A 20,682-nucleotide genomic window follows, 5' to 3' on the forward strand; every position below is an offset into this window, starting at 1 on the left:
AAGGCACAACCGTATACAAAATACCTTTGTGTCTACCCAGCATCTTGCTTTGAATTGTTCAATGAAGGTTTATTTGATGTAAATGTTTTCAGTAATGATTCATTTAAATGATCACAACACCATAGTATAAGAAGTGATTTAGTGTGCCAAAAACACACTGCCCAGGCCTTTAGCATTCTGCCTGTAACATTATTTGTGTGAAAAATACACAGGACTGTGCTTTTAAGATTAGTCTTAAATAGTTAAAAGATTAAAATCACAAAAGCAAGCTCAGCTTACAAAAGCCTGATATATGAGCAGGTGTAACTACCGCATAATTGTCAAGGTGGAAGGTACTTAACGCCTTTTTTAAGAAAAATTTTTAAAGGAGGCTCCATGTCCAACATGGGGCTTGAATTCATGACCCTGAGATCAAGTCACACGCTCTACCGACTGAACCAGCCAGGTGCCCCAATGTTACTAACTTTAAATCTGGAGAATTCAAGTTTGATGGGTTAGTATATAAGCCAGTACTGCTGGAAACAGGGAATGGGGACAAACACAGTATATTCTTAGTAAATTAAAACTTTCATGGTCTTACCTTATCATTCTTTATTGGTACAAATAGTCCTTTTATAAAAAGAAGCAAAACATTCAGATTACTTGCAAGTCAGCAACTCAACTATTGACCCTCCAGCGACAAGGGACATGGAGCAAAATGCTAAGATGACAGGAGTCTCTTCCACGGTCATTCATAGTAAAACTTTATTGAACAGAAAACCCAGCAAAGGTTTTCACCTCTGCAAAGTTCTCTTGGTTTAAAGTAAAGCACTGCATTTTAAAAAGCAATTATACATAAGTCTTCCCTAGAAAAGTCCTGCTAAAACATGTCTAGCAATTTCATTGATTATATAAAGTAGTACACTTAGTGTAATTTAAACATTCCAACAGGAATCAAATCGTACCAGCAGAACCATTTCTGCATCTATGAGATCTATGTACAAACACACATGCAGACACACACATCTGAAAAGTTCCTCAGGCATAAGCATGCGACACTAATGCCTTCTACTTACAATGCCTATTAAACTACATACAGTATATATTAAAGCTCTTCAGAATAAAGACAGGAGAAGCCTTGGGCAAAATTTTTGTTCATCAATTTGTATCATGGCTTCACGTCTTAGTTTCTGCTTTTGCTTGACCACAAAAGCATGTCCTTCTCCTTGTTGGTTCTTTACTAATTCTGTGCCACTGCCATGGCTGGGTGAGGAAATCTAGCTGGAGCTAGATGATCCAGTCCACGCCTGTCGAGGCCTCCAGCAGCCAGAAAGCAAGCACCATCAGTTTGCTATGGCTGGGGGACCTTCCGGAAGAAGAGAGGCAAAGAAAGTCTTGAAGACAAGCCAGGCTGTGCTCATAAATGAAGGGCTGGTCTGCTCGTCATCCAGTACGTCCCTGTCCGGAGGGAGGTGGTTGGGGTCTTCGATTTCAGGATCGGGACCTTCCTGCAGTTATGAAATACAATGAGAACACAATCAGGACCGTGATAAATACCAAATAATGTAATAATGTTAGGAGAGGGCAGACTAAATCCCTGGCCCCATATTCAAAGCAGCCAGGCAGACAGGACCCCAGGGAATGGTGTCCTAGGCTGGATGGAGTTCTCAGGCCTCACAGCACAACTGTGCTAGTGACATTCTCACAGTCCTGAAAGTTCCTGGCAGTAACATTAAAAGAAATGAGGTAACTACATCTTTATTATTAAACTCATGAGTTAAGTTAACCACTTCATTAACTATGAATATTCTAAATTTGGCAGTATTCTGAGTTAAGAAACAAAAATAGAAACCCAAGGTGATAATTTATATTATAAAAATGGTAATAGTAGGGTGATAATTAATAATATAAAAGAATTCCTTTAGGATTATGCATTAAACTGATTTATAAATCTAGGGAAGTTCTCTAGGACATCTATTCTGTGAGACATGCTTATATTCTTAATCCTTAATTAGATTAACTATCCATTAGCTGGGGTGCCTGGGTGGCTTAGCCAGTTAAGCGTTCAACTTCAGCTCAGGTCATGATCTCATGGTTTGTGAGTCTGAGCCCCATGTTGGGTTGTGCTGACAGCTCAGAGCCTGGAGCCTGCTTTGGATTCTGTATCTCCCTCTCTCCCTGCCCCTCCCCCACCCATTCTCATTCTTATTCATTCTCTCTCTCTCTCTCTCTCTCTCTCTCTCAGAAATAAACATCAAAACAAATTTTTTTAATAAATTATCCAATAGCAGTTTCCATGATAGAACACATTATTACAGACCACTGAACACTCAAAAACAGTGTGCTAAAAAAACCCATTATTTACATATGCCAAAATGCAAACTGCCAAATGCCAAAAAATACCTGATGGATTTTATGGCACATTCAATGTTTTTTAAAAATAGCTACTGCTCGGGGCACCTGGGTGGCTCAGTCAGTTAAGCGTCCAACTTGGGTTCAGGTCATGATCTCACAGTCTGTGGGTTCGAGCCCCGTGTCAGGCTCTGTGCTGACAGCTCAGGGCCTGGAGCCTGCTTCAGATTTTGTGTCTCCCTCTCTCTCTCTGCCCCTCCCCCACTCATGCTCAGTCTCTTTCCCTCCAAAATAAGCATTAAAAAAAACAATAGCTACTGCTCTAAGAATAAATTTGAAAAAATCTTGAAACTTGCGCCTAATGAAATGGTAAACCAGGAGGCTAAAAATCTAAAGGTTAAGGATTTGAGAGCCCGGCACTTCACATCAAGCTTGCTGGACTCCAATGGGAGTTCCTTACCTGTAAGTTATTGTTGGGGTCCTGATTTACAGCTTCATGAGGAGGACCATCATTGGGGAAGTTCTGAACTGGCCTCTGTCTAAATGGAAACCATCCAACGTGATGCCTTCAAAGGAAGCACATAAAAGCTCATCTTAGCTAATCACAGTGAAATTTACTCAGGAATTTGAGTCTTCTTGATCAGATAATGTTCCTCTTGCTCCCCTCCTCCAATCAGAGCAGTGCTCTGACTATAAGCTCACAGCGGGCAGATCTGCAGAGATGTTCTGTCACACCATCTCCTAGACTTCCTCACTTGCCCATTGGCTTCTTCAAGGTCACTATGGGGACTATGTTTTATTCACCACTGTATGCCCGGCAACATTAACAGCACACAGTATATGCTCTATAAATGCTTGCTCATCCAAACTAAACTTTACACATGAAGACCTGAACCGGGGGATGGTGGGGGATAAACACACACACACACACACCACAGAGGCAGGACTGGGATTATATGTAATAACCTAAGATAATAATACCTAAATTTGATCACTTAAATATATGATTCTAGAGACTATAAACTTAAACTGACTAGAAGTTTTATTTGGAAAATCCAATTAAGTGCAAGTTTTGAAGCAAATATGACAAAATATTAGTAATGATTAATTCTGGATTTATGAGTATTTCTTATTTTATTCAGGTATTTCTCAAGATTTTTAAAACTAAAGTAAAAATTCTTTTTCACCACAGAGGAAATATTTGTCTGTCTTGACCACAAAGGAGGACATGTCACTCGATGCCAGGGTTTCTTAACTTTGGCACTACTGACATATTGGGCTAGGTATTTACTGGGGGGCTGTCCTATGCACTGTAGGATGATTAGCAGCATCCCTGGCCTCTACCCACTAGATAACAGCAGGACCACCCCCTAGTTGCCAATCAAAAACGTCACACTCTGGGGATGCAAAATCATCCTGGTTGAGAACCACTACTCTGAGCTAAGGACAAGCCAAATGTCAGGTCTGTACAGGTTCCTTGGCCCTTTAGAGCTATGCTGACAGTCAGTGCCTGACCTTTATCCTGGAAAGCAGCAGCTGCAGCTTGGTAAACATGTTTTTATTCAAAACAAATCAATTTTCCCTTCCATGCCTCAGAACGGCCGTTATTATTGTGGTTCATGAGCCTGGCAGGTACCTTATCTAGAAGAAAACAGAATGTTCTCCTTGCATTCACACACGATTGATGTGTTTTCAGCAGTGCCCAAACAAGCCATCAGTTCCTTGCATTCAAAGTGCCAGAATGATATGCTATTGAAATACACTTCCATTAACAATGACTGAGACTGCTCAAAAAGAGAAAAATCTGTACTTGGCTTGAGTCACCATGCAGTGTTAATTTGTATTAAGGGAAAAAAGGAAAGCAAAATCATGTGCTTACAGGTACATGACAACGGTGGCCCCCATGACCATGAGGAACCTGCTCAGGGAGGAGTAGAAGTAGAGGATACTGAGAAAAACGGAAAACGTGGCTGCTGAATAGGTCCAATCCAACCAATCTCGATTTATCTCATCATCTTCTTCCACAATAGGGCCACCTTGTGCATTCATCCGCAAATTTTGATTCGCCCCAGGATTAACCACCACTGGAGGAGCAGCGTTCTGATTAGCTGGCTGGTTCTCGGCTGGAAACTGGTTGTGAATAGGGGCCGGAGCAGGTGCAGAAACCACAGGTATCTCTTGTGCACTTGGTGAGGGGACAAAAGCCCCTGAGGCAGCAGTGGCTGCTAAACTAAAATAAAAATGATAGAGGCAGATACTGTTGAAAGCAAATCACCGTGAAGACTGTGCTTCTCATAATCTTATTTACGCAGGGTCTTTTACTGTTAAGAACTGTCTGTAGGTACATGAAAAACCTGACTTTTAAGTTAGTGAAGAATTTCTTTACTAACAGTCATATCTATACATGCCTCTTCTGCTCCTAAGAGAGACTGGCCGTAAATTTCATCTGGAGTTAAACATTAAGGCCACGATAAAAGTATGGTATGTTAAAAAAACTAATTAAACCTTCCGCAAAACTTTAAAGCTACCACATACTGAAAAGGAAGTAAAGTAGGTACAGACACAAACACTCCTGAATTAACACACGATTTAGGTAGCAGGTATCATTTATACTCTCCTCCACCCACCGAACCAGACAGAACAGAGCTCTGCAGAAACTGATGAAAGTACACTCCTTCCTCCATTCCTAACCCCGGGCGTGCCTAGCATGACGGGAAAGGACTCACTATTGCATGTAGTACTGCCGTGCGTAGATCTGCTGGAACCAGGAGAGCTGCAGCCAACCGTAGGTAGTATAGCCCGAGAAACCAGGCCCCAAGCCTTGGAAGGCCGGCTGGGCAGCTTCAGGCCTACGAAACATTGTTAAAAAACACTCGTTTTGACTTGGTTTAGTATGAATAAATGAAGTTTAAATGACAATAAGGATTTCAAGTCAAAGAGACAAAAACTCCATGACAGCTACATGGTAGGTTACTGTGCGATGCCCCCGTGTGACCCAAGCACGGAAAGTGCTGCCAAAGCCCTCCTACCATGGTCCAGACCCCACAGAGAAACGAGCGCCCGTGGCCAGCACTGGGTTCTCATGCCATGTCGTTGCTATGGCGTATAAACAAGCTGGACCCTTTCAGACTAGATGGATACTCACTCCCATTTTTCATTTGCTGAGTCTCACTGCAGCTCGAAACCCACTGTTTATCCTTCAAAGGACAGCTCTAAAAAGCCACATCTCTCTCAAAGCCTTTCCTGAAGGAAACTCCCTCTTCCTTCTGACAGCCATTTCTCCCCACCCCTAAACCTGACTACATGGGGGGCAGAGTTCTGTGTATATGTGGCATCACTCATACATGCTTTCTGACCACTTGTGCCCTCTACAAGCTGCTGGGTTGTTGCCTCACTGGATTCCCGACAACCTTGTGGGGAGGGGGCTATCCCCTCCATTTCACAGAAGGGAGTCTGAATAGAGCTCAGGAAAGACAAGGGATTTGCACAAAGTCACTGAGCTGGTTAAATAGCATGCTGGATTTGAGACCTGTTTGACACCAAACTCCTGTTTCTTAAACAGCCTAGGGCAGAGCATAGGAGTGTCATCTTTGGCCTTGTGTGCCTTAACAGAGTGAACTCCTTTGGCAGCAATTCGCAAAACTGAAACTATAAAAACTTATGGTAAGATCATGAATGGATTATGTCAACACCTCTGCTGGTTAACTCCCATCCTTAAACAAAGTTATATGTATTGACTGTTCAATAAATACGTGTTGGATAAAATCGGTAAGCTTTATCCAGGTGAAATTCACATAGATATGGGCCACAATTCTCAGGCTGTATAGCCAGAATAAGGGAGGCAATTTTAAGTGGTTCTATCCAATTATCCAATTTATAGGCTGACAGTCTTTTACCCAAATTCCCTACCCAGAGTGCTTCTAAAATGGTATTCCAGTTCAAGTAGGTCTTGGTAGAATACTGGTTTTGATCATTCAAAAAAGTTGCAGTGCAAGGAAATGAGACCATAACAAAGTGCTTTTGCAGCTCTGATGAGAACAGCATTGTAGATATACAAGATAACTCTATGGTTTTACTCAAGTATGTAGGGGTGAACTGACATGAAGTCTGGGAATTACGGCAAAAGGAAAAAGCAAAAGAGGAATAGATGAAACAAGCATGGCAAAACCTTCATCATTATTGGGCCTGGGGGACGGCTATGCAGAGATTCATTGCACACTTCCCTCTGCTTTTGTGTGTATTTGAAATTTCCATGAAGAAAAAAACCCCTCATTCCCTAAAGACCTGACTTGTCAAAATCAAATATTAAAAACTAGTAGGAAAAGGGAAGCAGGGGAATGGAGGGATTATAGAATTTCAACTCATAATGATTTTTTCCTCATAAGAACTTTCAATAATAAGGTGTTCCAGGAGTTATGAAATCCAAACATCAGAGCATTTAGTCTAGAGCTCTAACTGCTCTAAAGAAACGATCTTTTTTCTAGCACCACCAACTCAGTCCTTGGCAGAGCATTTCTTAAACAATTTTTCACCTTTTGTCACCCATTGTTATGATAGACAAAGCACAAAGCCACTCAGCAAAGCAGCTGCGAGATGCTTACACCAGCTGTTTCCTCTGCAGCAGCACGAATTCCCTATCATGAGGTCAGCACAATGCAAAGCATCTCCATGTGGGAGGGGAGATGCCTACGTTGTCAACACACGCATCCCTATATTTATATGTACTTAAAAGGCTATGTATTAAGAAGAGTTAAATAAATAAAAAATCTTTAAAGTGAAACCCTTAAAGCAAAATTCTGTACATTAAGTTCTGCGACTATATACTATCAATACACTTTATTCTTAAAATTGATGCAAATGATACACATCCATGTTGTATAAACCTGGTTCTTTATTATGACACTCACCTTGAGATGTTCTCCCATCCAGAGGGAGAAAGGTTACGAAGAATCTCCCTTTGCCTTAAGCTATCACCTGAGGAATCCCCAGGATACTGTCCCTGATGAAGACCAGCAGGCTGCTCTGTGGATTCGGCAACCTAAATAAGTAGAAGATGAACATTAAAACAAAGGATCTGATGCAACAGCCTGCAACCAAACTGAAAGGATTATTCTGCTGTGAATGGCTTATATCTCTCACCCCGACCTCTGAACTTCACAAAATTGAATAGATGCAGTGTTATGTAAAAAATATTCTGAAATTTGTTCAACCCAAATTCAATATACAGATATTCTTTAAATCCATATTTTTTCCTAGAATAACTATGCTGTGGTTTCATTAAAATCTTCCAATGAAGTTATCACTGGTGAGAAAGCATCCTGATAATGTTCTACAGATCCTACAGTGCTAAATTTACTAAATCAAGAAACCAAATCTGACCAACAAGATTTATAAATACAACCCAGCCAGCAACTTAAAGGAAAGAATGTTTTATGCTATGTTCAGATGTTTTAGGAAATAGAGCTGTAATGCTAATTTACAGTCCATCACTACACTAGATTATTACTATATATTCAAATCAACACCATGAAATGAAAAATAAACAATTTTGACTGTCAAATGTAAGTCTTTAGAGATCACTTGATAGAGATTGTGGTCTTTTCCTATCCAATTAAATAAATCATGATGAAAATTTCCAAAGAAGGGGTGCCTGGGTGGCTCAATTGGTTGAACTTCAACTTCAGCTCAGGTCATGATCTTGTGGTTCGTTGAGTCTGAGCCCCATGTTGGGCTCTGTGCTGACAGCTCAAAGCCTGAAGCCTGCTTCAGATTCTGTGTCTGTCTGTCTGTCTGTCTCTCTCTCTCTGTCCCTCACCTGCTCATGCTCTGTTACTCTGTCAGAAATAAACGTTAAAAAAAAAAAGAAAATTTCCAAAGGAAATATATTCACTTTTGTACTGTTTATAAAAATTAGTGATTCCTTAGAAGAAATTTATTATGTGCTAAATTTAATAAAAACCCATTTTGAGTGCCTTGCTAATTCAGAGATCTGGATACACAGCTATTGTAGGTCAAATCATGTCCCAAAAGATAGAGTAATGTAGAACTCTACTCTTCTACTACAACACTAATGGCATACAGTCTACTACTGTAATAATAAACACACACTTGTATTGATAAGTTTCTCATTCTTTATTCTCACTGGGGAGAAACAAAATTTTACTTGATAAAAAGGTAATAAAATCTCTTCAGAGTTTTAGCCAACTCCCTTTATTTTTACCATGTGGGTCTGAATGACACAGATGGTTATAATCTTGAAAAAGCAGACATACCTTTGTACTGGTCTCTGACACTTTTGAAGGACCCTTCACATTGCATACCAGATGCAAAACATGCCGTTTTTCCTGCTAAAAGTAATAAGGAGGTACTTTAGGACCTGAATTCAACCTTGTAAGTGCTTAAACATTCAACAGTTAATGTGTAAATGATGTACCTTTGGAAGCAAGTCCTTGAGACACTGGTGATCCAACAAGAGCTTCCCAGAATAAATTAACCTCTGGTCCTCTGGACGCTTGTCATGGAAAGAAAGAGAAGCACAGGTCAGTACTTAGCTCACACAAGTTCCCAAATACAGAAGAAACTGTTTTATACAAACAACTTGAATATGTGTGTTTTTTTCCTAGAATCACAGGAAAACATTTTTTACAAAAGTCTCATATACAAACCTTTCCTTTAGAAAGTGCTGAACTTTGAATTTCTAACATGCAAATAAATTTAGGATGGCAAATTATCTCTAGTCCACAAAACCACGGCCAACTACTTGACTTTTAAAGTCCTAAGGAAATTCCTTTCTGCCACTAGAAACACAAATTTTATTTGGGGATCCTACAGCCTAACTTCAAAACCTGGTTTGGTCTCATACAACAGTCAAAGTACTCCCAACCAAGGTCAGCCTTCACCAAAACGACCTCGTACCGCCAGAGATAACATAAGGCAATTCTAAACTAAGCTCTCAAAGAGACTTCCCAAAATACAAACGCAGTTACGGAGAAGATGGTGTGTAGGTACCATTTCATATAACCCTGTGAGATTTAGTATCCCTATGTGAAGGGAGGAAAAGTCTGAAATTGACTTGTCCACAGTCAACCTGCTGTTGAAGAGTCAAGATTCCAAACCCGCTTCTCCATTCCAGTGATTTCAAAATCACAGGGACTCTACACACTTTCATACAAATCTGATTTTTAAAAATCTAGTTTTAATTCCGCTAAAAACCACACTTAAAAATAATGGCATCAAATGACACATACCAAAGTAGGTAGTGATCACCAAACAATGCCAGAATAAACAATTTTGCAAAATTTGGAATAAAGCCGCTCCTGCCAAGTAGCTGGAGATTATAAAGCAAACTGTTTAAAACAATCAAAACAATAACCGCATCTATTTATCTGCAGAAATCAGGACTTTTTGACACTGTGCACCTAAAACAAACTACAGAGCCGAAGTGGATACTGCGTTCACCACTGTTCTGATTGACTTTATAGGGAAATCCCATACACATAATTTTGTAAAATGCTACTGCAGAGGTGGGATCCTACATTGAGGAGTTCCACACTAGTAAAGGCTTTGAAATCAAAAGGTGCCTGTAATTTAAATTGTTTTCCTTTTTAAAGGGCTGACTTGATATTCTGTGCCTTTACCTAGAAAGCTCATTTGAAAAAAAATAATAAATGCTGAACTATTATAAAAGTAAGACTTCTCAGGTTAGAAACCAAATGCTGAGTGCTCTCTAGCCATAATTTTTAAGCACCAATGTACACACCTGAGAGACCTTTTACAACTTTGGGTCTTCAGACTTAATAGGAGTCATGTTTGTCACCCAAGGAAGCCCTTAAGGGAAGCTCTCCTCCAAAACACTGCCTTTTACCCAGTGATGCAACTAGAGACTACGCCAATCTGTATCTAACAGCCATTCTCGCAGCAACACGGCCACCTAGTTTCTTGGAAGCAGGTGCAGTGAAACTACAAACAGTCCCAAGGTGAGTGCTAAGGAAATGCAAGCTTACTAGATAAATACACAAAATTCAAAAGAATAAGTCAGAAGGAAAACTCACTTCTACATTCCACCTTGAACAAATCAGGAACAAAAACCACCTGACCCGTGAGCTACCACACACTGCAACTCTTCAGATAATGAGGAACAATTTCACAGTGTTTTTGGGTCCCCATGCTTTCTCTGGTCTGATGGGGATTTACACTTGTGGGCAGTAAGGCACACTGCTGACACTTACATAATATCAGACAGAATAGAAAGTAAATACAGGAAGGTCCAGCTCACAGCCTCCATCACGTGGTGGGGAGAGAGGGCGGTGCTAAGGGTGATGTTGACAGATGTGTCAACCAAAACAAAGCGAGGAAGTCTGTAATTGAGGGGCCGAAGTCTTAAAACGCAGACTCAGGAAGACTCTTGCCGCCTGCTTCCCTTCTAACTCACTCTACCCAGAAAGCGCCAGGGGCTCCTCCCTGGGACTAGGCAAAGGCTGCGGAGTCCGGCGCGGCAGGGAGGGGCCCCGGGCGGAAGGTGGACAGGGCGGGGAAAAGCCACGTCTCGCTCCTGGGCGTGGGACCTTAAGTACACACTCCCTGGGCGCTCACCATGGCTCCCTAGCACTGGCCCAGGGAGCCTCCTCCGCTCCGCACCGACACGCTGCATTCAGAAAATTCACTTCCAACCATTTCCGTGTCCTCGCTTTCTATCCAGTGGATGCAATCCTAATGCGGAACACCTAGTCGCCCTGTCTTTTCGGGGAAACTGAGGCTGGAAGGGTGAAATAATTCACCCAAGGTCAAACTGCTGTCTCAGCGGCGTGGCTAAGGCCGGAAGCCAGATCTAGGGGACGGGGCAGTGGTCCGGGTTGGGGGGAGGAGGCGAGGAGAGGGGTTGGGGTACAGCGGGAGGCGAGGTGACAGGGGAAGGGGAGACGACGGTGGCCTAGGACGTGGAGGTGACGGCCACTGGGCAAGGCGAGGCGGCGCCTACAGCGGTAGGACAGGGAACGGGGAGACCCCAGCCAGGGGAGGTGAGCGGGTGAGGGCCAGCCGTCGGGGGAGAGATGGCGAAGGGAGAAGAGAAGCTGTAGGGGAAGGGGAGACGGACGCAAGGAGGGCCGAGGTGAGGACAGCGGGGCCGGGAGTGGGCGCTGGCAGCGGGAGTCGGGGGCCCCTCTCACCGGGCGCTCGGGATAGACGCGGCTCAGATGGGCCTTGAGGCGGCCCACGCTCCAGCTGCGGTCGCCGCTCAGCTCCAAGTCGCGGTGGCGCTGGTTGGGACTCTTCACCAGGAGCGTGACGGGCTCAGGTTCGGGCTCGGGCTCGACCTCCATGTCGGCGGCGCTTGGGGCTTCCGCGGCGCTCTTGAGAGGCCAGGCAGGCGGCGTCGCAGCCGCCCCGCAACCTCCGCAACGACTGTACGCGCTTCTGGGACGCGCGCCCCCGCCTCGGGCGCCTTTTATAGGCACCTCGCACTAGGGCTCTGCGGCGAGAACACTCTGTGGCTGCCTCCCATTGGCTGAGGCGGAGGTCACGGCCCTAACGTGGCCCAATCAGCGCCCGGATCCGTGGGCGGGGGGGGACGGGCCGAGCACGTGGGCGCGGGCTGATGCAACCCGCCGCCGTTGCGTCACCCGGAGTCGCGGCCGCGGCCCCGGAACTCCCGTTCGGCGGCCATGTTTGGGTGCGCTTCGTACCTGACGGAACCGGAGTGCTACGTAGCTTGGGCTGCTCCCGGTGCCTCGCGGAGGGTCCGGCCGGCGGACCGCCGGTTTGGCGGCCTCTGGAAATTGTTTCCTCACAAAGCAGCAATCCCCGCCCCTTTTCACCCCCAGCCGCCGAGGCCCACTTCCCCTTTCCCTGCCCTGGCGCTCCAACCAGCCCTGCTAGGGAGGCCTCCCCACGCCTACCGCCGCCCCAGCCCAAAGAACGGCTGGGTCGACCCGTTTGCGAGCCCACCCGGAAGGGCAGCCCCACAGGCCTTAGCAGGGCGAGGAAGAAGCCTGGCGGATTCTTCCTGGGGCTACGGACAGCCTTCCGAGCCGCACTTGCCACTTACTTTTCATCTGTGGCCTCAGACGTGAACCTTACACCGTCAGGCGTGGGACATCACCTTTGTGCCTGGCAAACGGGCCACAGTCCAGCTTAGGCTAGGAGACCCTTGCAGAGGGCCTCGCCTCAAAGGATACTAACACATGCTTCCTTTAAATTGCAGTTGAGACAAGCCAGGGAGGGTTCTTAGTTAAGGCCCCTCTGACGTAGGCCCCCTCCCTCCCTCCCCTCTGTAGGAAAAAAAGATCTTGAAAAACAAAACTGACATTGCACGGGCCCCATCCTTATTCCAGTCCTGTTGGAACATCTGTTTGTGCAGGTGTCGGAAACTTGACAAGGGCAGGAGGCTAATGGAAGGAGCCTGGTCTGGTTGGTGCCTCTAGGACCACAAACCGGGCGCCCTGAAGGACAGAAATGTGTCGTCTCGCAGTTCTGGAGGCCAGAAGTGGGACATCAAGGTGTCGGGCAGGGTTTGTTCCTTCTGGAGGTTTTGAGAGAGAATCTGTTGGAATGCCACTCTACTAGCTTCTGGTGGTTTGCAGGCAGTCTTTGGAGTTCTAGGGTGTGTGGCTGCATCATCCTGTCTCTGGCTTCGTGGTTACATGGCCTTCTCCCGGGTGCATGCCTTCACATCATTTTCCCTGCATGCACATCTGTCTCTGTCCCAATCCCCCCTCCATCCACCCTTTTTATAAGGACACCAGTTGTAATGAATTAGGGTCCACTCTAATGACTTCACCTTAACTTGATCATGTGCAAAGACCATATTTCCAAATGCGGTCACATTCACAGGTACGGGAGTTAGGACTTCAGCATCCTTTTACACAATTCAATCCACAACAGTCGGCCTTACTCTAACACAAAACTAGGATAGCTTCTTCTTCTTTTTTTTAATATTTATTTTTGAGAGAGAGAGATACACACCGAGCACAAATGAGAGAGGGGCAGAGAGTGAGAGAGACACAGAATCCGAAGCAGGCCCCAGGCTCCGAGCTGTCAGCACAGAGCCCGACGCGGGGCTCGAACCCACGAACGGTGAGATCATGACCCGAGCTGAAGTCAGACACTCAACCGACTGAACCACCCAGGTGCCCCTCGGGTGGCTTCTTTTTCAGCAGGCTTTATGTTAAGAAGGGAGGTGGAGGGCTTTAGAGAGAAATTGTCCCCATTGTGCTTCACCTTTCTGTGATTGGCTTTTGTCTGCTGAGGAGGATCTCTGTCCCTTTTCATCAGGGCTGGCTTTACAGAAGTGGGACCTATACAGTCACGTGGAACCCCACTCTTGGTTTAATGCTCTGCTGTTACCATGTGAAAATTCTTAAATTTTGAACAAGAAGTTCTGCATTTTCCTGTTTCCCTAGGTCCCCATAAATCATGTAGCTGGTCCTGCTTTTCATACATCAGGATGGAAGAAGGTGACTGATTATGATCTGGTAGTTTTGCACCTAGCTAGAAGCTGACAGATGGGGCCAGGCCATGTAAAACAGGCAGAGGCCTTAAAGGAGGCAGCCAGGCAGGTGATATTGACTTCCCTGGGAAATTAAGTATGCCACATGGCATGGTTTCCTCTAGCCTGCAGTGACAATTCTTAGGACCCCTTAAGACAGCCCATCCACTTGTATCCAGTAGTAAGAAAGTAAAGGGGTGTAGTTTTTTTCCTTAGGGCAAAGGGAATCTAATTTCTGTGATTCCCTTTTATCTTCCAACAAGAGAGCTCCTTTTATTTTTATTTTTTAAGTTTATTTATTTTGAGAGAGAGAGAGAGAGAGAGAGAGAGGGGATGCTTGTGAGAGCACAAGTTGAGGAGAGGCAGAGAGAGAGAATATCAAGCAGCCTCTGAGCTGTCAGCACAGAGCCCGATGCGGGGCTGGAACTCACGCACCATGAGATCATGACCTGATCCAAAGTCAAGAGTCAGGTGCTGAAGTGACCATCCATCCAGGTGCCCCTAGAGAGCTCCTTTTAAAGGACTTTCGTGATTTTGCCTATAAGCATATTTAGAGAAACATTGCCACAAATAGGAAGATACATGGCCATAAACGTGCCAGAAATAGGAAAATAAACATGGAGTGACCCTATTCTTAGTAACCTTACAAACAGTATGGGCGTGATAAGACAGTACAAAAATACAAACGTAAAGGACAGCCCAAAAGTCTCCCACTTTCCTGAAGGAATCATGATTACATTGAGGGACTCCACAGTGCCAGGAGGAGAGGGGGAGTCAGAGAAATCTTGATGGAAAAGGTGGAATCTAAGCTGAACTTTGAAGGATGCATGTTTGAATACAAATAATAATGGCGGCAATTACTGATTAAGCCCAACAGGGTGTCTGTATACAGAATTTGTGTAGGCAGCATAACTCAGCGATTAAACTCAGGGTCCCACATCCAGACTGCCTGTTTTCAAACCTAGCTTTTGCCACTTGAGAGCTACGTGATGTTAGGCAAATTACTTAATTTCTCTGTACCAAATTGTCCTCTTCTGCAACATGAGAAAAATAATAGTATCTACTTTGTAGGATTGTTGTCAGGCTTGATGAATAGAACATTGCTGAAGGTCTTGCGACAGATCCAGACGGTAAGTGCTCAACAAATGTTGGCTGTTAGTACTTAGCAAACTGAAACAAGTCCGGCCCAGTGGTCTTTAAACCTGGCTGTGAAAGAGGATCACCCAAGGAACTCTCTTGTAAAGTGAAGACCCCTGCAAGACTGAGTATTGGCGAAGCTATGAAGCAATTGTAACTCTCATACGTGGCTGATAGGAGTGTAAGATGGTACGACCCTTTTGGAATTCGCTCTGGCAGTTTCTCATAAAGTTAAACACACTCCTCCCTACAACCTAGCCATTTCATTCATGGGGATTTACCCCAAATAAATGAAAGACTGGCACAAGAACATTCATGACAGTTTTATTCCTAATAGCACCAAACACTGGGAAACAGTCCAGGCGTCCATGACCAGGAGACTGCATGAACAAACTATGGAACATCCACACGATGGAACACTACTCACTAATAAAAAGGAACCACTGGGGCGCCTGGGTGACTCAGTCAGTTGGGCGTCCCACTTCGGCTCAGGTCATGATCTGGCGTTCGTGAGTTGGAGCCCCACATCAAGCTCGCTGCTGTCAGCCTGTCAGCACAGAGCCCGCTTGGGATCCTCTGTCCCCCTCTCTCTGCCCCTTCCCTGCTTGCGCTCTCTCAAAAAATAAATAAACCTTTCTTTTTTTTTTTTTTTTTTTAAAAAAAAGGAACCAACTACTGATACAGGCAGCAGCATGAATGATTCTCAAAACCACAAGCGAAAGAAACAGACAAAAAGAGTACATATTATAAGGTTCCATTCATATGAAACTCTAGAATAAGCAAAGTTAATCTATGGTGACAGGAAACAGATTTATGGTTGCCTGGGGGGTGAGGTGACAGAGATTGACTTGGAAAGGACACAGCAGTGGTGTGCCGAGGTCACCTGGTCCTGGGTCACAAGAATGCACTGTGAACCTCTTCAGTGAGAACTCTTTCAAGGGACATCCTATTGATAGCTTGAAATTGGCCATGCTGGGAATATTTACACCACAGAGATCAGCAAACACTGCAAAGAGAGGCTGCTTTTTTTTTTTTTTTTTTTAATCCCAGGGAATCAGATATTAAAATTTACCGACACAACACCGGACACGAAGAAAATTTCTGGGGTGTTGAAATGCTCTGTCTTCATAGGATGTGGGTTATACAGGTCCAGGCATTTGTCAACACAGATCAAGCTACACACTTAAGATTTATGCATTTCCCTTTGTGCACATTATGCCTCCACAAATGCCTTCCATTTTCATTAAATGTGAAAATGAACAAACAAGAAACGCAGGATGGGTGTCTGGGTCCCTTTTTAGGCCTAGCAAACGGGGCCTGATGCATCTAAGTTGGTACTGGTTCAAGGGCCAGGTTTGGAAGTCACTGGTCAAGTTTGACAGTAAGTACAGGGCTTATTTTAAACTAGTAATAATGATAATGTCAGCGAGAGGTAAGACTGGAAAGAATTCTTGGGACCACCTCAGGAAAGACTACACGGCCACCCTTGAGAGCTGGAGCCTCTTTTGTGGGCAGTGGGAAGTTTTCGAGCAGTAGTTCTGCCTGTTCCGGAAGTCCATATAAATGAAATCATACGTACTTATTTTGTGTCTTTCAAAGATAAAATTCAAGCAGATCAGAAAAAGAAATATAGTGAGCTAAAGGGAAATCCATACTCTTATTTTTTAAATGCTTCTGTTTATTTTTTGAGAAAGAGCTCCAGCGGGGGAGGGGCAGATTGGGAGAGGGGGACAGAGGATCCCAAGCAGGCTCTGGGCTGACAGGCCGACAGCAGTGAGCCCGATGTGGGGCTTGAACCCACGAACTTCGAGATCATGACTTGAGCTGAAGTCCAGCCCTCAACTGACTGAGCCACCCAGGTGCCCCAAGGGAAATCCATATTCTTTTCTTCTTCTTCTTTTTTTTTTTTAACGTTTATATATTTTTGAGAGACAGAAGGAGACAGAGAATGAGGGGGGGAGGGGCAAAGAGAGGGAGACAGAGAATCCGAGGCAGCAGGCTCTAGGCTCTGAGCTGTCAGCACAAAGCTGGATGTGGGGCTCAAACCCATTGACTGTGAGATCATGTCAGATGCTTAACAGACTGAGCCACCTGGGTGCCCCGGGAAATCCATATTCTTAAATGAGATTTCTGGAAATGTGGAAATTGAACGGACTATGGAGATATTTTATCTTGATTGTAGTAGCACCTCCGTGATGTTGTCTCTGCTGTGACCTAATTCATATTTAAATTCTGAGGAGGGGAAAGGGAAGAAGGAGCCAAGAACTGTTTTCCTTTACAGTCCGGTCGTGAAGGTCTGGAAGGGGCCTTTGCAAATCTCGAACAGGCAAAAGATCACTGACAGTGCACGTGCTTTAGTTTAAACAATCTGGTGATTAGGGCCCACTGCACCTCTGTACTTTGTTCTTGGATCTCTTATTTTACTGGGGTGTTAGAGATTCCCCCAAGCTCCAACCCAAAACCTTGCCTTTTATGGTCATTTCTGAAGTCCCAATTTGGCCACACACACACACACACACACGCGCGCGCGCCATCTTCTTTGACCCAGGAAATGGACATCCTGTTCTATACTCACGAAATCCATTCCATAGCAACTCTGGTGCCCTTGCTAAGCAAGGCCGGAAGCAGCTTTCTTTCCTCACCAAAAGTAGCTCCCCCACCCCAGGCAAATCCTCCCTTTTGCCGGGCCAGTGATGGGGGAAGTGTCTTTGCTTGATAAAGGAAAGAGGTATCTCAGATTATGGTTCTCAATCTTTGAGCAGTGTGGCATCCACTTCCTGCAGCTTCCCAACTGTGCTGCTGATCTCTTAAAAGTGCTTGTTACATGCCTTTTTAATTCACAGAAAATTGAAACCGATTCGGTTTTTGAAAACCCCAGGTGCCTCTTGAATGGGAGACACCAAGGGGTATGGCCAGTCAAGGTTGACCATTGTGGCCAACAATGGGCCTGACAGTTACCTGCAGCGTGTGCTTCTAAACCTGGCCCTTACAAGGTTTAAAAATACACCCGGGGTTCATTTACCGGGTAGGTTAAACATAGAATTACCATATGCCCCAGCAGTTCCACTCCTGGGTATATATCCAAAAGAACTGAAAACAGGAGTTTATTTTATTTATTTATTTTTTTAACGTTTATTTATTTTTGAGACAGAGAGAGACAAAGCATGAACGGGGGAGGGTCAGAGAGACGGAGACACAGAATCCGAAACAGGCTCCAGGCTCTGAGCTGTCAGCACAGAGCCCGACGTGGGGCTCAAACCCACGGACCACGAGATCATGACCTGAGCCGAAGTCGGCCACCCAACCGACTAAGCCACCCAGGCGCCCCTGAAAACAGGAGTTTAAACAAAAACTTATCTGCGAGTATTCAGAGCGGCACTGTTCATAATAGCCAAATGGTAGGAACGACTCAAATGTCCGTCACCTGAATATGAATCTATTTATATGAAATACTTAGAGCGGCCAAATTCACAGAGACAGAATTTGTGGTTGCCAGGGGTTAGTGAGGAGGGATTGCTTAATGGGTCTGGGATTTCCTTTTCAAGATGACAAAAAAGCGTTTGGAGCCAGGTGGTGGTGACGGTCACACAACAGCGTGCGTGTACTAAATGTCACTGAACCGTATGCTTTAACGCCAAGCTGGGTGTCGGGGTGCAACAATGAATCAGATGTGGTCGCCATCATGGCTGACGTGCACTCACTGAGCTACTTCAGCAGTTGAGATATTGAAATACCCCATGCCGGTTGGTAAACAGCCTCTCCCCTGAGTACCCTTCAGCTGCCCTGGGCCCTCCCCTGAGACTTCTAGATCTCACTACCATCCATCCAATAACCCAGATGTTCACCCCACTTGCCACATTCACAGATCTCATAGTCAAATGGTGGACACTGGGTGCCTTGGTGGCTTAGTCGATTGAGCATCTGACTCTTGATTTAGACTCGGTTCACGACCTCATGTTTCGTGAGATTGAACCCCTCATCAGGCTCTGTGCTGATGGTGCAGAGCCTGCTTGGGATTCTCTCTCTCCCTCTCTCTCTGCCCACCCCCCTGCCCCACCACCAAATAAAATAAACTTTAAAAAAAAGCTCTAGATTTTGCTAGAATATTATTACCTCCTGCAGAATCTCACACATACTAACCACAAACTACCCTGTATTCTTCTGTCTCCCTCTCTCCTACTCACACCGAGCACCCTTTCTGTCCTCATGAGACCAGCCCCACAAATCTCAACTCTTGTAGTTCACTTCTTAGCAACCTTGGAGCTCATGGTCAGCCATCTCCAGGTATTCTTATCATTCTCCTTGACTCCCTTCCGCCTTGGCCTTCCATTCTTGCTTGGCCAGCCCCATTGCTGGGGAACATGTCAGCTGCCTTCTGTATGTTCACTATCTGCCCTGGTGCTCAGGAGCCCCGCCAGGGAAAGTCACAAGGGCAGGTGTCCTGAGAGTTCTGCACCCTTGGGCTGGCAGACATCAGCGAGGCCTTCCCTTCTGACTGGCAAAATCCCGCCGCCCCCACCCCCCGCCAGTCATTTTCTTGATTCCCCATTACTGCCTCTTTGTCAATTATTTTCTTTCTGGCATCCTGAATCTACCCGCCTCTGACCTGTAAATACACTCAGGTCTCTATTACTCACCCCCACCCTATAACAGAGACATTTGTGGCTCAGTGAATATTCAAATGTTCCCTCCAATTTTCCAGCACTCTGGCAGTTAGGTGGAGACAGGTGACTTATCTGGCTAATGAGTTTTGAACAGAAGTAACATGTTGCTTCTGGCCTGAAGCATTTGGAAGCCAGAGCACGACATTCCAGCTTTTCTTTTCCCTTCCTCAGCTACAGGCTGGAGTGGTGTCCCCACTAACTGGAGGTAGTTGGGATCACTGGCTGTTGATGTGGAGAAGAGGGGCCCCGAAGAGTTGCCTAACCAGCACGGAGATCTTCGGAAAAGAGAAATCAAACTTTGCCATGTAAGCCACCGACAATGCATAGCCTAGCATTGTCCTGACCGATACGCGCCCTAAGATAATAATCAGAACGTCTCTGGAATCTACTTCTCCCTCAAGTTTCCAACTTGTTTCTCCCCCACCTTCTTGTCCTTATGTTTCTCTCCCTTGCTGGGTCACTCATGCATAAGGTCTATATATGCATGTCTGCCGCTTTCCTTTTCTCTCTACAAATTGTTCCTCAGTCCCTGGGCCCTGACTCACCACTTTACCAGATTATTCTCTGCAAAGCTCCCAGTGATGCCCAATACCCCAAATTCAACAGCATTTCTCAGCCGCTTCAGCCCCTCTGCAGACAGCTGCCCTGAGGGCTCTATTGCGCTTCTTTGACCCTTTCTCTGGGGTCTTCTGAGGGCTTGGTTACCTGGGTTTTCCTCCTGCTCCATCAATGCTGTTTTTTAGACTGCCCCTTCTTCTTTCTTCCCCCTAAATATAGCCCATCCCAGGGTCCAGTCTATACCCCTCTCCATCCTCTGTACTTTCTCTCTTGGTGATCTCACTCAAGCTTTGGCTTCAGTATTCCTGTTCGAGAATGTGACTCTCAAATCTGTTTATGGTCTCTGTTCTCAAAGAGCGCCCAGCTAACAGTGGACACCCTGAGCTCTCGGAGCCCCAGGACCCCAATTCTGCCCACTGGGATGTCTTCATACTTCAAGTATTCAAAACCAAACCCACTCTCTCTTTCTCCACCAGAAAGCTTGGTACCTCATCCTCCATATTACAT

At 45.2% G+C, this 20,682-nt stretch overlaps 1 protein-coding gene across 2 annotated transcripts; it reads right to left on the bottom strand.

The window, feature by feature from the left end:
• Window positions 1–722: 722 nt before the first annotated feature.
• Window positions 723–12,128, bottom strand: HERPUD1 (homocysteine inducible ER protein with ubiquitin like domain 1). 2 transcript variants are annotated; one of them, XM_047834844.1, is made up of 8 exons: window positions 11,499–12,111; window positions 8,765–8,842; window positions 8,604–8,678; window positions 7,239–7,369; window positions 5,058–5,180; window positions 4,211–4,561; window positions 2,792–2,897; window positions 723–1,487 (listed from the first exon to the last, which is right to left on the bottom strand). In XM_047834844.1, exons 1-8 carry the CDS (start codon window positions 11,649–11,651, stop codon window positions 1,323–1,325), a joined length of 1,182 nt encoding a protein of 393 aa, XP_047690800.1. In that variant the 5' UTR covers window positions 11,652–12,111; the 3' UTR covers window positions 723–1,322. The 2 variants fall into 2 exon arrangements, with proteins under 2 accessions (XP_047690800.1, XP_047690801.1); XM_047834845.1 differs by lacking the exon at window positions 723–1,487 and having other exon boundaries at window positions 2,818–2,897; window positions 4,368–4,561; window positions 11,499–12,128.
• Window positions 12,129–20,682: the final 8,554 nt, after the last annotated feature.

The sequence above is a fragment of the Prionailurus viverrinus genome, chromosome E2 (assembly GCF_022837055.1).
Source record: "Prionailurus viverrinus isolate Anna chromosome E2, UM_Priviv_1.0, whole genome shotgun sequence".
In the NCBI taxonomy this organism is placed as follows: domain Eukaryota; kingdom Metazoa; phylum Chordata; class Mammalia; order Carnivora; family Felidae; genus Prionailurus; species Prionailurus viverrinus.

Excerpts from the sequence above, each read along its gene's own strand:
- HERPUD1 (XM_047834844.1), bottom strand. The coding sequence starts at position 11,651 with ATGGAGGTCGAGCCCGAGCCCGAACCTGAGCCCGTCACGCTCCTGGTG. Across the intron at positions 5,181-7,238 it reads GGATGGGAGAACATCTCAAG|GCCTGAAGCTGCCCAGCCGG; the intron begins GTGAGTGTCATA and ends AATGTTTCGTAG. Across the intron at positions 1,488-2,791 it reads ACCCCAACAATAACTTACAG|GAAGGTCCCGATCCTGAAAT; the intron begins GTAAGGAACTCC and ends TCATAACTGCAG.